At 49.1% G+C, this 16,797-nt stretch overlaps 1 protein-coding gene across 1 annotated transcript; it reads left to right on the top strand.

Moving 5' to 3' along the window:
* The first annotated feature begins 1,023 nt into the window (after window positions 1–1,023).
* Window positions 1,024–10,213, top strand: EREG (epiregulin). The gene is made up of 5 exons (XM_062622001.1): window positions 1,024–1,221; window positions 7,466–7,549; window positions 7,987–8,110; window positions 8,693–8,839; window positions 9,804–10,213. Exons 1-5 carry the CDS (start codon window positions 1,176–1,178, stop codon window positions 9,862–9,864), a joined length of 462 nt encoding a protein of 153 aa, XP_062477985.1. The 5' UTR covers window positions 1,024–1,175; the 3' UTR covers window positions 9,865–10,213.
* The last annotated feature ends 6,584 nt before the right edge of the window (window positions 10,214–16,797 follow it).

Consider the following 16,797-nt stretch of genomic DNA (forward strand, 5'->3'; position numbering starts at 1 on the left):
TCAACTGCTGTCAAGGTAACTAAAGATCTGTTGCTACCCGTGCTGTGACAAGGCCAAGGGCTGGAGGGGCAATGCAGCTTAAGCACCCACTGGCCTTAGGACCATCACAGATGGTCCAGGTATTGACATCCCTGTCAACTGCTGCAACCCTGGCAGCAGCTCATATGTGGCGAGGGTCACTTCAGATGTCAGGAGATGCGAGATGGGGGAGGGCAGCAAGTTGCTAGCTGCTCACCCTGAGGTGTTTCCCAGCCTTGGGTTTATGGTGGCCAGTGTGGCAGTGCAGTGGCCCACCCAGGCAGCCGTTGGCTCCAGATACACACCGCACTGGCAAAGTCTCACACCCTTAAGCATCGCCCTGATGCCAGAGAGGGACTCTTCATCGGAGACTGTGGTGATACAACAAGGGGTGATGGGTTTAAGCTGAAACAGGGGAAGTTCAGGTTAGATATAAGGAAGAAGTTCTTTACTGTGAGGGTGGTGAGGCACTGGCACAGGTTGCCTAAAAAAGTTGTGAATGCTCCATCCCTGGCAGGGTTCAAAGCCAGTTTGGAGAGAGCCTTGGGTGACCTAGTCTAGTGTGAGGCATCCCTGCCCCATGGCAGGGGGGTTGGAACTGGGTGATCTTCAGGTCCTTTCCAGTCCAAATCATTCTATGATTCTATGATGAGCTGAAGGCAAGTAGTGCTGAGGCTGTGCATCCAGCCGGGGCATCCGCTGCCCCAGGAGATCCCAGGCATCCTTGGCCAGATGGCTCAGAGGGGATGGGTAAATTTACAACCCCATGTATAATTTGCCATAACGCTTGCTAAAATAAGGAAATCAAATGTGCATGGCCAGCAAGCGAGGGCCAGAGGGATCAGGCAGGCGTGCTCCTCCCCTACCCTCCCCACTGGGTGCACCTCCTGCCTGCCGGGGGTGGAACGGCCCGGCTTGGTTTAGTTCGGCCCGGCCCGGCCGGGGGCGGCGGGGCAGGATGCGAGGACGCCGGGGACCTGCCCCCGGCCGAGCCGGGGTTTCATCACCGGAGCCGAGCCCCGCCTCTCCCGCTGGCCCATAAAGGTCCGGCGCGGCGAGGCCGACACCCATACGGCTCCAGCCGGTCCGCTGCGAACGGCTGCCGCCTCTTCCTCCCTTGCTTCCTCCTTCTCTTCTCTCCCCGGGACGAGAGGGCGATGGACGCCAGATGCCTGCGGGTCCGCAGCCTGCTGCTCTTCCTCGGTGAGTGCCGCCCGGCGTTGTAGGACTCTGCTCTGAAGGGCAGGGACTGGGAAGGCATCAGGCGCTGATTCTAGGGGCCGGGGTGTTCCAGCTGCTGGAAAACGTCTGGCAAAGCGTAAAGCCCGGCTTGCCTTCAGGTGAAGGCGATGTGTTTTTTCTTCGAGATGAAATCGTGGGCAGGGATGGGTATACCTGTGTGGTTGTGTTCGATGGAGAGCAGAGAACACAGGTACTCCCCGGTGTGCTGTTTATGGGACGTTTCTTTGCTTGCATGATGCCCAAGTGATGGAGTGAAGGTGAACGTTCACTCCCCTTTTCCCCAGCTCTGCTCGCAGTGCGATGTGCTCAAGGCAGTGCTGTCTGTTCTCTTTCACCTTGTCCTGTCCTGTTCGTAGTCTGGTCCTATTGCCTTTACCCCTGCCACCCTCTGGGTGAGCCCAGCCGGTGAATCCCCACAGCAGCAGAGACTTCCTTATGGTAACAAAACAAGTTGCAGCATCCCTCTGCTTGACACTTCTCCACCTCCTCACTGGCAGTGTGTTACTCTATTGCATGACATAACCTACCTGAAAGTCCAAAGTGAACATATGTATCCTCAGAGCATCGAGAATCCTGGAGCCTGGATGTCATGTAAAGCAAGAGCTGATCTTTGCCCCACACTGTGGCTAGGCACTGGCAGGGAGTGCTGAGAGCTTACCCCATGGGGAGACTTGAGCTGCGTGGCAGCAAACATTTAAGGCGGGACCCAGACCTGGCATACTCATACGCTGCTTTAATGACAAAGCATCTTCTCACACTCATGATGCCGGGCTCAGGGTCGCAGACAGTGGGAATCCTCAGTTCCCAAGACTTCTTTTTGGGGGCAGATGTTCCTTTAGCAGCATGGGTTTGTGTCTTTCATCTTGGCCAAGTACTTCCACTTTTGGATCAGCTGCTGCACAGCATCTCACTTGCCAGGACAGCAGGCTGAACACCTTTTCCTTGGAAGGAACTTCCTTCCTTGGAAGGAGCTAGTATGTCTTTCATGAGCCTGTATATGGATTTATTAATTTTCAGGGCGGGTGCAAAATCCAGTAGTAAGGGCATAGTCATAGCTGAATGGCATCATAAGGAGTGGTATGAGCTTTTTACTGCCTTCTCCTCCCAGGTCAGTAGTATAAGCAGAACTTGGTGCCACTGTCAGAAGTTGGGAAGACTGTAGCTGGTGTTAGATCAGACTTTAAGATGAAGCTGAATGGCTGAAACCTGACTGAGGTGATGGTCATTGTCAGCTTGGTATCCTGGTTGTTGTGGGCTTGGCGTGGTAGAAGAGAGCTGTCATTCACCCCTGAGAAGCCACACAGTAATGTGGTGGTGACGGAGCCAAGCCCAGGCCCTGCCTTTTCCGTGAATTACTACAGCAGCCTTGGCACTGGTCTCGTTGCAGTCACTGTAATGCCTGCTCAGTGGCCATCCTCAGATCTCCAGAATCACTGGACAGTTTCAGCAGTTGCTGACCTTCTGTTTTCCCATGTCACATTTGTCTGGTCATCAGCAAGTGGGCTAAACATTAAGGCCGCTGAGTGGATGTGGAAAATGATGTGGAAAATGTCAGTGACTGATGTGTCTGGCTGGAAGCAATAATGGATTACTGCTGCTTCTGTGGCATGGGGACCTCTTTCCACCATGTATGGTGGAAAGCAGAGTGGCACAGGGGTAGCATGTGAGTAAGGTCAGTGATGTGCAAGTCTCCACAAAGGTGGAAGCAGTACTGAGATGACTGGGTGCACATAATATGTAATTATCTGCATTATCTCTGCTTAAGGGTAAGTCCTGACACCGTGTTGAAGATGATCATGTGGGCCTATAGCAATTTTAGAGCGATAGTCTTCTGATAACGGGCTGGTGTTTCCAGGGCTGATTCAGAGCTGCTGTGGTCTAGCCCTGGGCATCCATGACTTGAGTTGGCACTTCTGAAGACATGGATACAAAATGTGAAATGGGGAAATCTGGACACCACTGCCACAAATAAACATGCGTAGCCGTTCCTGTCCGCTTGTCCTAAGGGTAGTTGATTTGAGCCTGTCTCTCTCAGAAACATCACATCTGGCCCTGCATTTAGACAACAGGCAAACCATCCATAGACTGCAGGGGCACGAGGGGTGGAAAGAGCTGACAGCATCTCCTTTCACATGATGAGAAGAGCAACCTGTACATCTTGTACGTCTTGTCTAAGGAAGAGGAGTGTTGGGCATGGTGCCTTGATGGGCATGGTCAGGCAATTAGGCACCACGTACATCATATCCAAACATCAAGCAGCAAACAAACAGCTTGTCCAGAGTGCAAAGATGGGGAAGCGTGCTTTGTCTAAGGTGTTTAGCTTGAATGACCACTTCCCCTTTCCCAGGAAAATAAAATGCTCAGCCTGTGTGGATAACCTCTACTTTAGAGATGCTGTGTTTGATTTGAGCGGTGTGGTTGCACAGCCAAATCTTAAATAAGAACAGACTGTTTGCAAGGCTTTCCTGGCTAAATCTAAGTTTCTATGATCTTCATCTAAACCACAGCCACCCACCTAGCCTTTGTTGCCAGAAGTGCTTGCTTTGTCTGAGGTGGCCTGTGAGCTGCTGTGGCTAGCTAGGGAGGTTACCAGCAGAGAGGGATGGAAGGCAATGCTCTGGAGTTAAACGGTATTAATAGCAGTGCTCAGAAAGCCAATAGGACTGGCTAACTTCCATGATTCCTGCCTAGTCTACACCAAGAAGGCCTTAGACAGATGTGCTCTGGGTGTCCAAAATCAGGTAAGGGGTACTCACCTTGACCTGTCTCCAGAGTTAAAATAGGCTGAGATCCTGTAGGTGTGTGTCACATGGACACCTCTGTGTTTGGCATTGCAACCCATGTGAAAGGTGTAGGTGCTACTGCTGTGGCAGAGAGATCACAGGGATGTCAGATGTGAAGCAGCATTGCAGGGTCTTCTTCAGATTAACTAGTGAGCTCAGTGACAGTCAAAGCCAACTGAAATGGTGATTGACCTCCCAGAAGCCTGAGACTATTACTGTTCCAGTAACAGCCACTGCTGTTGGTGTCAACCTGACAGGAACACCTCCAGGACCAGATAGTGTTGCATGTGCGTGCCACTGGAGCATCAGCATAGCATTCGCATTCCTGCAAGGCACACGTGAATACCCACCATCTTGTTACTGCTATCTTCTATGCTGTGTTTGCTTAGTGATCAGTGAAGGTGTAAGAACATAATGACCTCTCCCAGGTGCTATGCTTGGTATCCATCACCCAGTAATCCTGGGAAAGGCTCTCCTTTGCCATTCCTGTGTGTGGATCCCTTATCCTCCTTCAGGATACCCCTCCCATTGATGTCAGAGGGGAAATACGTGCATGGGGGAAAGGGCAAAATATAACAGTGCAGAGCAGGAGGAACTTTGCCCCGATGTGACAAATACTGCTGGGTGTCAACACATACCCACACCTGCTCCAGCCCTTCCGGCTATGTGGCTGCAGCCAGGCAGAGCAGGCTGTCAGTTGTGGCTGCAATGGGGCAAGCCATGTGTGGTTCAGTGTTGGAGGAGGAGGTTATTTTTAATATGCCTCATAGATGTTGAGTTTTGGCCTTTTTTCTAGCTGGAAAGCAGTGTCTCCTCCTGGAGCCAGGAGAAGAGCTGACCCATCTCTTTCATGTGCCTGGGTTTGAGTTTCTTGAATGCAAAAACTGGGTTCTGGAAACTCTCTAAGAGCTTGAGATTAAAAAGCAATTGCTCAGGTTATGCTCAGATCAAGGAAGTATGTAAACTGGAACAAAAATATGTAGGTTAATAGAGAGTGCCAGATGGCTTAATCCATCTATTTAACCAAGTACAACACAAGTGAGTATCCCAGGTACCTCTAGCATCTTTTTGCCTTGATTTCTGCTCATTACTGTCATGTGGCCCCCAGACTAAATCCTGCCATAAAACCTGCCACAGCCCAGAGATGATAGCAGCTGTACATGGGGAGCAGGAGGAAGCCTCAGTCACTAACTCTGGCTACTCTCAGGATTTCAGCATCCCTTTTTGCAAACACATGTTGTAACCTTAGTGGGACAGAGCTGATCTGTGCCACAGCTGCTCCCTGCTGAGTGAGCAGCTTAGTCCATGGAGCACTTCTGAAATGTCTCTCTGGTACCTGGGAAGGAGGACTGACTCAGCAGATCTCCTCTGGGAGAGATTTAGCATCATTTGGAACATGGGTCCCTTAAGGAAGCTCAAAGCTGCTGTTCTGTCAGTAACTGAACTTCCCCCATCTATCAGTGGATGGCTTTAGCCTTCAAACACTTCACGTTTCTGTTATAGCCTTGCAGAAGTGTTCAGTTGCTTCTCCTCATGAAGTCTATAGTGAGTACAGTAGTGTTAATAATAAAAAAGTCCCACCGGGAAAGTAAACTTACTTGTCCTGCCCGTGGAGTGAAAGGCAGGTGCTGCTGACTCATGCTAGCAGGCACAGATGGCTCCAGCTTACTCCTGTACAAGTCAGGGTGCTGGCATCATTGCTGTGTTACTGTGGCTCTCCCTTTGGTGGCCCTAGTCTTTGTTCTTTCTGTTAAAGCTTGGTGTATTAGCTTTGCAAGGAATGCAGTGGAGAGGGAGGTAAAGACATGGAGTGGTTTTTTTAAAGCTACACAAGCACACAACCCTCCTTGTCCCTCCAGGATGGATATTCCTGCTGTTCTTGTATCTAGAATCATAGATCATAGAATGGTTTGGATTAGCAGAGACCTTAAAGATCATTCACTGCCTTGGGCAGGGACACCTTCCACTAGACCTGTTTTAACTAGAATAAAGCTTGAAGGAAACCTGCTAATCACTCAGAAACAGAGGAGCTGCAGGAAGTCCATAAATCACTCCTAGATTTAACTCCGAGATGTAATGAAACTTTCTAATAACTGGACTTGAATTAGAGTGATCAAGAAATTATGAAGGCACACTCCCTCCATTAGACATACATGACCTGACAAGTTAATAGAGGCAAACAGCCCAAAGACACAAATTACCAACTGGTGTGGCATGGTGCTGATGACTAAGCAGTTCACCAGCAGGTTAGTTTGTGACCACAATAGCAAGTGTTAGCCAACTGCATTTCATGGCCAGCTGGGACAAACACTGACTGCTCCTCTGGGGCCAGCCGTGAGGCTATGGGCACTTGTGTTGGCCTTCAGATCATATTCAGTAATGTTCATTTAACTAGGAGAATACCTGAAAGCTCTGCCTGTGCAGCACTCTACAGCCTCAAAGATGTCCAGATGCTTTAGAAGCTGAATCTCTGGGAGAAGGGAAGGAAGGTCCTTGCTCCCTGAGGAAATGCAGCCACAGCTCTAGTAGCGGAACTCCTCAGCCTCTCATTATGTCTGGTAGCCACATCAAACCTACTGAGCTGCAGTTTTCCTCAGTGTGGATGGTGAAGGGAAGACAGAAATGTACCCTTTTTCTCCTGGGGTTCTGCTGAGATGAGGAACACAGGCCCAAGACCCCTGAAGTGGCCAGTAACTGCTGATGAAGAGGGTCTGTGTGGGAGCAGGTGGCAGTGCAGGAACTGTCCAACCTTTCAGGCTGCTACACCACCTCAGCAGCTGAGGAACCTCTTTGCTGCTAAAGAGTAGCTTTGGTGTTAAGCCTTCCTCAAGCCGGATGTGCTCTCTGAAGTTGGGGGTCACTGAGCCTGGCTCAGCACTGACCTGCTGCACTGCATCATCAGCTGCACGGGCTTGCTGAGTCCTAGGAAATGCTCTGCCCCTGCACTGCTGTGACTCAGGGATGTCATGATTTGGATCACCAAAAGAACTCCTCCTGCCATGAATGCTGGATTGTCATGCCTAATTGCAGAAATCTGGCAGGGTCCCTTGTGCAGGTGTCATGCCAGACCAGTCAGAAACGGAACATAATCAGTGTTGGCCTAATTTCTGCCTCTCCTGTGTAATCTCTCCAAGCCTGTTCCTGCACAGTTTCACTCTGAGTGTGGGTGAGAGGTGGTCACAGGCATTATATTTCTGTTTGATCTCTGTTCTACATTAAAGTTTGTATTTCAGAGATGTTTGTTTGGGCTGCCTTATATGATACAGGCAGCAGATCTCTCAGACCTGTGTTTTTTCAGCTTACAACACTCGGGTTTTCCTAACGTAAAAGTTTCTGTTGTTCTTGTATTAACTTGATGAATACACAACCTGAAATACTTAACTACACTTGAAAAGCAGCTAGTTTTGACTCTTCTTTTGTAGGCTACCTATTGCAAGCAGTCCTGGGCACAACAGTGATCCCATTATGTGGGCCTGGTGAAATAGAGAACTGCACGACAGCACTAAGTAAGTGTACTGCTCAGCTCTCTCTGTAGTGAACAAGTCTTGGGTTCCCATCTTCTTTTCCTAGTGGCCTCACTGAGGTGCTCTTGGAATAATTTTTCTGTTGAACAACACGGCCAACATCCTGCAGAGTGTTCAGCATTGTTGAACAAGGGCTGGGTTTTAGCCTACAGTTCCTTTAATATTGCTTCTGTAGCTGAAGAGTTCTTCCTGAAGTGTGAACTCTGCTGTGAAAGCAGAAATAGCTTATGTGGAACTCCCAAAAGTCAATATAACTCTGGCCTGGGAAAATCCTCTCCCTGTTCAGAAGGGTCACCTCCTGCTGCTTTGTAGGTCTCCTGGTAGTGACACTATTAGCTGTACTTGTACAGCTTATACATTGTTTGGGAAATACAAAGCGGAAATAAGGCTGATGAGATGCTAACAAAATCTCTTTGTAGTCCAGACAGAGAACAGTCCACGTGTGGCTCAAGTTGGGATAACTAGATGCAAGCCTGAAATGAAGGACTACTGCTTCCATGGGCAGTGCGTGTACATAGTGGACTTGGATGAACACTACTGCAGGTATGAAGTGGGCATGATGCGTTCTGCAGACCTCCCTGAGGTGGGCTTGGAGGTGAACTGCATGGGGCCTTTCATCTTACTGCTCTTGGCACTTAGCTGGAACACCCATCCAGCAAAGTATTCAAATGATTACAAGACATTAAAGAGGAGCAATATATCTATAAAACACCTCAGCTGCATTTAAGCAAGTGTTAAGCATATGTGCTGGCTCCAGTGAAACCTAGGTGAGAGTTTTAGGCACATGAAATTAATCAGCAGCCAAACTTAAACTTGGGACACTCATTCTGATGCTCTTCCCTGCCATCTATGTTTATAGTAGTGTGAGATCCAGACCTCAGGCAAAGCAACCAGGTTTCTCCTTGGATTCAGCCTGCAAAATAAAGACCCTCTAGGTATTTTAAAGGGTATTCCTCATTTATTTGAAGAGTTTGCAACCATTTCTAGGACCACGTTGGCTTGCAGTACATCGGTTCTAATTGCTTGTCCCTGAGGAGCCAGCAGGCTAGCAGTACAGCATGCTTTGTGGACTGCTAAAGTGTAACCCCATGGCTGTGTCTCTAATTGTGCATCTCTGATCCTCAGGTGTGATGTAGGCTTCTCTGGTGTCCGATGTGTGCATTCAGAATTGGTTAGACAGCCCCTCAGTAAGGAGTATGTGGCACTGACAGTTATCGTCGTTCTGCTTTTCCTCATCGCCATCTCCATTGCAAGCTACTACATCTGCAGAAGGTAAGCAAGATATGCTTCGTGGCTCAGGAAGGCTAATCCCCTGTATTTGCAGCAAGATGTCCCCTGAGTACCTCCAGATAGAGCAAGGTACCTATGTTCACTTGACTGAATGGAGCTGGTTTGATAGACAGACCTGCTAGCCTGCGCTTAGTAAAGTATGCTGAATGCATAGCATAACCCAAACTGCAGGCTAGGCAGCAGTATCTTCTGATGCCTTCTAACCCTGATAGACAGATAGTTCATGTCTGTCTTGGAAGGTGTGTTGAGCTAAAGGAGAGAGCAGACAGAGAACAGGGAAATTCTAGTTCCTTTTTTTTCGTAATGCTATTTCCCCCATCATCCGGTACTGGAGGACAATTGGATCAGTGATTTTTATCAGTTGTGTTATTGTGGTGACTGTGATATCACAAGCAATGCCTTATCTGCTTTACCAGGGAGGATAGTAGTCTTCCCCATTAACAGACCCACAAGCAGCAGGGGTCATTCTTCAGACTAAAAACTAACAATAAGCCGCTGTCAGAGAGATCTGAGAAGGTGGAACAGCCCTCAGAGAAGAGAGCTCAGCTTCACACATCTGACAGCTAGGTGGTGATCACTGTAATTCCTCTTCCCTGCATGAAGACTAGATGGCACATCATTTCAAACACAAGGTGGCCAAGTTGGTTAGGATGCTCAGCCCTATTGCAGGCAAGGATCCAGCAGGATTTCTCCAAGACAAAGCTAGTATCAATAGGAAGACATTAATGCAGATGGGACAACCTTAGTGAAGAGATGAGACATGAGACTGCCTGAAAGTTATCTCAGACATGGAAGTGATCACAGACAGAGCTTAGCTACTAGAGGTTTAAAACAAATGTGAGGAGGTCATGCAGCATTTCCTTTTTCTTCCTTGCACCCCCCTTCACCCCACAAAAAGTCTTTTGGAACAACTGGCTTTCCAGAACTCACACTTCTCTACTTCCAGGTACCAAAACAAGAAGAGACAAATGAATGCGGGTGAATACAAGGAAGTTGGTGCCCTGTAGAAGAAATGGTGGCTTCCTACAGTGTTCTGTTCATCTGGATGGACTCATTGACTTCTCATCTATTTAAATGTTATTTTTATTAACAATATTTACAATATTTATATCTTTGTAAAAATTTCAGTTGCTTGGTGATCCAATCAGTATAGGTCAAGCATTTTATTTTCAGTGTTTTATTTTTTTACTAAATATTATTTCCTCATGAGAACCCCACCTTGGTGGTTCTGTGGGATAGAGATATATTTTTATAAAAACTCATCTTCTTACTCTGAAGAGTAATTTTATATTTATTCTTGTGAATATGCTCAAAACAATTCTGCTCCTTGAAATAAAAGTTGTAGACCAAGTCAAAGTGTCTGCTGAGTCCAAAGACTGGTGGTGGATGGAGTTCAGCCCATGTGGCAGATGGTCACAAGTGGTGTTCCCCAGGGCTCACTCCTAGGCCCAGTTCTGTTTAATGTCTCTATCAATGATATGGGTGAGGGGATCAAATGCACCCTCAGTCACTTTGCAGAGGACACCAAGCTGGGTGGGAGCGTTGATCTGCTGGACAGCAGGAGGTTCTGCAGGGGGATCTGGACAGGCTGGATCCATGGGCTGTGGCCAACTGTATGAGGTTCAACCAGGCAAAGTGTCAGGTCCTGCACTTTGGTCACCACAACCCCATGCGATGCTCCAGGCTTGGGGAAGAGTGGCTGGAAAGCTGCTCATGGGAAAGGACCTGGGGGTGCTGACTGATGGTGCTGAATGTGAGCAGCTTGTGCCCAGGCAGCCAAGAAGGCCAACAGCATCCCGGCCTGTACCAGAAACGGTGTGGCCAGCAGGGCCAGGGCAGTGATTGTCCCCTGTACTGGGCAGTGGTGAGGCTGCACCTCTAATCCTGTGTTCAGTTCTGGGCCTCTCACTACAAGAGAGACACTGAGGTGCTGGAGCAGGTCCAGAAAAGGGCCAAGGTTGCTGTTGAAGGGTCTGGAGCACAAGTGTGATGGGGAACAGCTGAGGGACCTGGGGGGGGTTAGTCTGGAGAAGAGAAGGCTTAGGGGGGACCTTATCACTCTCTACACCTACCTGAAAGAAATCTGCCCCTAAACTAGTGCTTGAGTCTTCCTCATAGTGTTTTTGCCTTAGTGTCTATCACACAGCTGGGAGCAGGGGAAAGGCAAGATTTGAGTTTGGGGTTAATGTAGATACCTTCTTGTCCTAAAATAATAACCGAGTAGCCCACTGGTTTAGCTACACCCCAAGTGTGGTTCCCTATGAACAGGAATGATTCTTGCAGCACCTCAGTCACCCCTTTTAATCCATCACTTGTTGCATTTTTCAGAAAGCACAATCTTTAGGTCATTCCTGGTCTTTGCTGGTGGTCCATGCAAGCTGTGTCAGCCTGTGTTGCTTGACTTTTATATGTTGAAACCTGTGCTTTCTTGATGTGTGCCACAGGGTCTTTCATAGGAAGAGCCCTGCCCATGGCAGGGGGTTGGAACTGGACGATCTTAAAGTCCTTTCCAACGCAAACCATTTTATGATTCTAATCATGGTGGGACCTGAGACACCACAGGTTGAGAGTGCTAGTTCAGAAGCTCTCAGTCAGACAGAGGCCCTTAGGGAGAAACAAACTGGCTTTTTCCCTCTCTACTTAAACTGCTCTCCTGTACTAGATACTCTTGAGATCAAGCAAATGAAAGGGGGCATCTTATTTCCAAAAGCATCTTTCCCTGCTTTTCTGTTCTGCGTTGTCCAGTAATGATACTCAGCTGTGCTTGTGAGTAGCAGGGCTTAAATCTGCCTTGTAACATGCTGTAGAGTAAAAGCCTGTCTGTGACATGCCATGGAAGGGAAACATCCATGTAGCTTGTCCATGCACAGCAGTTGGGCAGAAGGAGACCAGCTGGGCCAGCAGTGGTCTTTGAGAACATAGTAGTTGGTCTCCTGTCTGGAGAACAGAGGGGTTGTGATGGGAACTGAAGAGGATCCCTGTAACTGGAGCTGCGGAGCAAGGGGGGAAACGCTTGCCCTGACTGTGTGGCCCATACCCCTGTCTTTGGAAAGATACAACTATCATAGAATCAGCCAGGTTGGAAAAGACCTTTAAGATCATAAAATCCAAACCATTACCGCAGCACTGCCTAGGCCACCACTAAGGGCCTTGTCTACACAGTTTGTCAATACTTCCAGGGACGGTGATTCCACCATTCCCGGGGCAGCCTGTTCCAATGCCTTATCACCCTCTCTGTGAAGAAATTGTTCCTAATATCCAATCTAAACCTCCCCTGGCACAGCCTGAGGCTGTTTCTTCTTGTCCTATCGCTTGTTCCTTGGGAAAAGAGACCGACTCTCACCTCACTGCAACCCCCTTTCAGGTAGTTGCAACCGAATTTGCATGCCTCACCTCGCTGCAACCCTAAACCTAACCCTAAGCCTTCTCTTCTCCAGACTAACCCCCCCCAGGTCCCTCAGCTGTTCCCCATCACACTTGTGCTCCAGACCCTTCAATAGCAACCTTGGCCCTTTTCTGGACCTGCTCCAGCACCTCAGTGTCTCTCTTGTAGTGAGAGGCCCAGAACTGAACACAGGATTAGAGGTGCAGCCTCACCACTGCCCAGTACAGGGGACAATCACTGCCCTGGCCCTGCTGGCCACACCGTTTCTGGTACAGGCCGGGATGCTGTTGGCCTTCTTGGCTGCCTGGGCACAAGCTGCTCACATTCAGCACCATCAGTCAGCACCCCCAGGTCCTTTCCCATGAGCAGCTTTCCAGCCACTCTTCCCCAAGCCTGGAGCATCGCATGGGGTTGTGGTGACCAAAGTGCAGGACCTGACACTTTGCCTGGTTGAACCTCATACAGTTGGCCACAGCCCATGGATCCAGCCTGTCCAGATCCCCCTGCAGAACCTCCTGCTGTCCAGCAGATCAACGCTCCCACCCAGCTTGGTGTCCTCTGCAAAGTGACTGAGGGTGCATTTGATCCCCTCATCCTGATCATAGTAAAGATATTAAAGTAGATGTCAGGTGGAATGATAGCTCTGCTTCTGGGCCAGCTTGGTACTCCCTGGCTTGGGCTTACTCTCCCTGCTCTCTTTCCTGTGATGAGCACCAACCACAGCCAAGGTGTGGTGAGGCAGAGCTGTGGCGTGATGGCACAGCTCTGCCCAGAACCTGCCAGTAATCATTGTACTTCTCTCCCCAGCGGGGAGTGGATGAGGTGAGGAGGAGGAGGAGGAACATCTACTTAAGCAAAACAAAGGTGTGATCTGAGCTGACCGACATCACACATGACAGATTGCTCTGGGAGAGCCCAGATGCTCCAGGCTGCTGCACATGAGCTCTGGCAAGGCTCTGGTCTGGGATCACTCAGTGTTTAACATGCATCTGGGCAGTACAGATTTTTCCCTGATCTGCTGGTCTTTTGTGTCTCCTGCCTTCAGCATCGAGTTAGAAGGGGATCATTGGTCATGCCCAGTTAACTAGGTTAACCCTGTGTTAAAGGGCCCTTATTAGCTGTTCCTCAGCTTTTCATTTCCTCTCTCCTTTTCCTGTAATGCAGTTGTCACACAGGAACCTGTTCTGCCAGGTAACTGGTGCCAGCTAATGGCAACCCCAGCCATGGCCTCATGGCTAGCACAGCCTTTCCTAGTTGGAAGTTGGGGCAAAAGTCAATTCTTGGAGTCTCCTTCCATTCTTGCTGTGACCCAGTTAAAATACCCGCTGACACATCCTTGTTTCACCCTCAGACTGTCCATGAACTGCTCTAGCTCATCCCTGTTCATTCTCCAGAACTTGGACTCCCTGGAAGGCTCAGGCCAGAGGCTCGCATTGATTTCTTATTACTGGAGTGCCAGTGGCCAAAAGGCTTCAGACCCTCTACCTCTGCTCCTCTACCTGAGCATCCACACGAGCTTAGGATGCATCTTTCGGGTCCACAGGCCTGTTGCTGCACTTGCAGAAGTTTTAAATTGCAACAACTTGGCATTTATCATGCCTTTAGCTATTTGGCTCAGGCAAATCTAAGAGTAATAGTCCACTTTCCAGCCTGTGCAGGATTTGTTTGGTTTTTCTTTCTGTCTTACCTTTTAGCTGACTGTCTTTATTTGGCTTGGGCTTTCTTCACCTAACTTATTGCTCATCTTACTCCCAGCCCATAGCAGCCCTTGCAGACCCGGTGTTTTCCTCCCTGCTGCACATGATTGAGCAACTGAAAAGCCTGGGGCCACATACCAGCCTGCCACCTCAACAGCTTGTGCTGGCTGGATGTAGATTGCCAGTCCAGCAACCATACAGCCAGGTCCCGACAACACACCCCAAAGAACTTGTCTCGAAGAGTGAACCTCCCTCATTCTTTCCATGGTTTCTGCTGCACCATGGTGCAGCCCTTCCTCCCCTGCACCACAGTCACCTTGGGGAGACCCATTTGATACCAGAGCCATGTACATGTCCTCGGGGCCACCAGCCCACTGGGGCCACCAACTGTGCAGGTTTTCTGCCTGGACTGTTTTGCTGGCAGCTGTTTGGAGGACTGAGCAACCACAGCTCCCATAAGCTGTAGTGATAGAATCACAGACTGGTTTGGGTTGGGAAGGACCTTAAGATCATCCAGTTCCAATCCCCCTGCCATGGGCAGGGACACCTCACACTAAACCGTGTTGCCCAAGGCTCTGTCCAACCTGGCCCTGAACACTGACAGGGATGGAGCATTCACCACTTCTTTGGGCAACCTGTGCCAGTGCCTCACCACCCTCACAGTAAAGAAATTCTTCCTTATATCTAACCTGAACTTCCGCTGTTTAAGTTTTAACCCGTTACCCCTTGTCCTGTCACTACAGTCCCTAGAGAAGAGTCCCTCCCCAGCATCCGTATAGGCCCCCTTCAGATACTGGAAGGCTGCTATGAGGTCTCCATGCAGCCTTCTCTTCTCCAGGCTGAACAGCCCCAACCTTCTCAGCCTGTCTTCATATGGGAGGTGCTCCAGCCCCTGATCATCCTCGTGGACTCCTCTGGACTTGCTCCAACAGCTCCATGTCCTTCTCTGTTGAGGACACCCAAATCTCAACCCTTTGTGAGTCATATGTCCCCCCAGTAGGTTTCCTCAGGGTGCCTGAACCTGTTCACCCACAGCTGGAGGAAGCTTCCGTGATGGTCTTTGGTTACATCACGGAGGAGGAGGATGTTTGGACAACTGGTCCAAGCCTGGGATTGCATGCTACATCTGGCACCTCATCCTGGGGCTGCTCATGAGAAGGGCAGGTATGGAGCACAGGGAGGAGAGAGGCAGAGGAGTCTCCATGGGCTGGAAAGACTTAGAAACCACACATTGCTTGTGAATCTGGGCTGGACCCACAGCAGTCATCCTTTGTGTTTATGGTGAAGAAAGGATACATGGACAGATGTCTAGATGGATGCTTGAACGGAATGATGAGCAGATGTAAGGAGGGAAGAAAATGATGGATGGAAGGAAGGACGGATGGAAGGTGCTTCATCAGTGAATGTGGAAGTTCGGTCTTGCACAAATAGTCGTCATTATTTTAATAAAGCTGGTGCCAAACCTAAGTGACTCCAACGCTCCCATTATAGAATTCCATCCTGTATGATTAAAAGCTTTCCCAGCAAACTGGGAGATTAAAACAGCTGGTCAAACAATATTGAGACATCTCCCTGGCCTACTCTGGTAGATGCTGGTGTGATCCTTCTGAGCCAGGCACCAGCGGGCATCAGCCTTTGGATAGGAAAGCCCAGGAGGAATTTAGAAGACACAGTGCAGTAGTGAACAGGCACCAGCCTCAGCTAGGAAGCACCATTTGTGGAGGCTTGTCAGCAGTCCCCCGTGGCCCGATGATGATGGGTCACTCTGTTGGGGTTTCTTGGGGTGGCTGGTGATGCCCTTCAATATAACGGGGAGCTTGAGGCAGTTGTACAGGCCCCACAAAGAGGAAGAGAAGCCAGTATATCTGCCTCTCCCAGAACTGCTGTCACTTAGACAATAGGGGTGAGAAAATAGTCTCTCATTTTAGGATAGGAGACTAGCTGGTAGGAGGTAGACATACATCTTATAACAGTCTTCCAGTACAGGAAGGGGGCCTGCAAGAAAGCTGGACAGGGGCTTTTTAGAAGGGCAGATAGCGACAGGATGAGGAGAAATGGCTTTAAACTGACAGAGGGGAGACTGAGATGAGATCTTAGGTTGTTCTTCCCTGTGAGGGTGGTGAGGCCCTGGCACAGGTTGCCCAGAGAAGTGGTGAATGCTCCATCCCTGGCGGTGTTCAAGTCCAGGTTGGACAGAGCCTTGGGTGACATGGTCTAGTGTGAGGTGTCCCTGCCCGTGGCAAGGGTTGGAACTGGATGATTTTAAAGTCCTTTTCAATCAAAACTAGGCTGTGATTCCATGAATCTATGATCCTATGACCTGGATTCACACAACAGCAAGGAATAAGCCTTCAGGTCACTGCTGAAAGTGGGGTGCTGAAAATCGAAAGGATTTTTCCTGGTGGAAAACACAGGTTCTGAAACAAACAAGTAATGTATTTGGGATTGTTTCTTCTCCTAATGTATCCACCTATTTATTTAGTTAGTTTTCCTTTCCACTGGGATAATTGAACTGGGATATTGCATTTTAGTCAGTTCATCAGTAGTCAAAAGTGGGTTCTTTTTTACAATTCACCAAGTTGTTTAGCTCTGATGAGCTCAAATCAAGCAGAAAGCAAACTGTTCACCTGCCTCGTCAGTGTCCCCATGCCAGTTCTAGCACTGGCTTCATTCCCACCTAGTGGACACCTCGGAGACTGCATCCTCACTTCCAGGGACCCATTTCTTTGTGTGGGGCATCACCAGTGTCTCCTTGCCATGCCCTGCCATAGGGAGTTACCTGTGAAATCTCTCCTAGAAAAGTAGCATTTTGTTCTCGTCCTCAAATGCTAAGCTTATAAAAACGGATATTTTTGAAT

The sequence above is a fragment of the Pezoporus occidentalis genome, unplaced genomic scaffold (genome assembly GCF_034315485.1).
Source record: "Pezoporus occidentalis ecotype Australia unplaced genomic scaffold, CSIRO_AGI_Poc_V1 ctg238, whole genome shotgun sequence".
Lineage (NCBI taxonomy): Eukaryota > Metazoa > Chordata > Aves > Psittaciformes > Psittacidae > Pezoporus > Pezoporus occidentalis.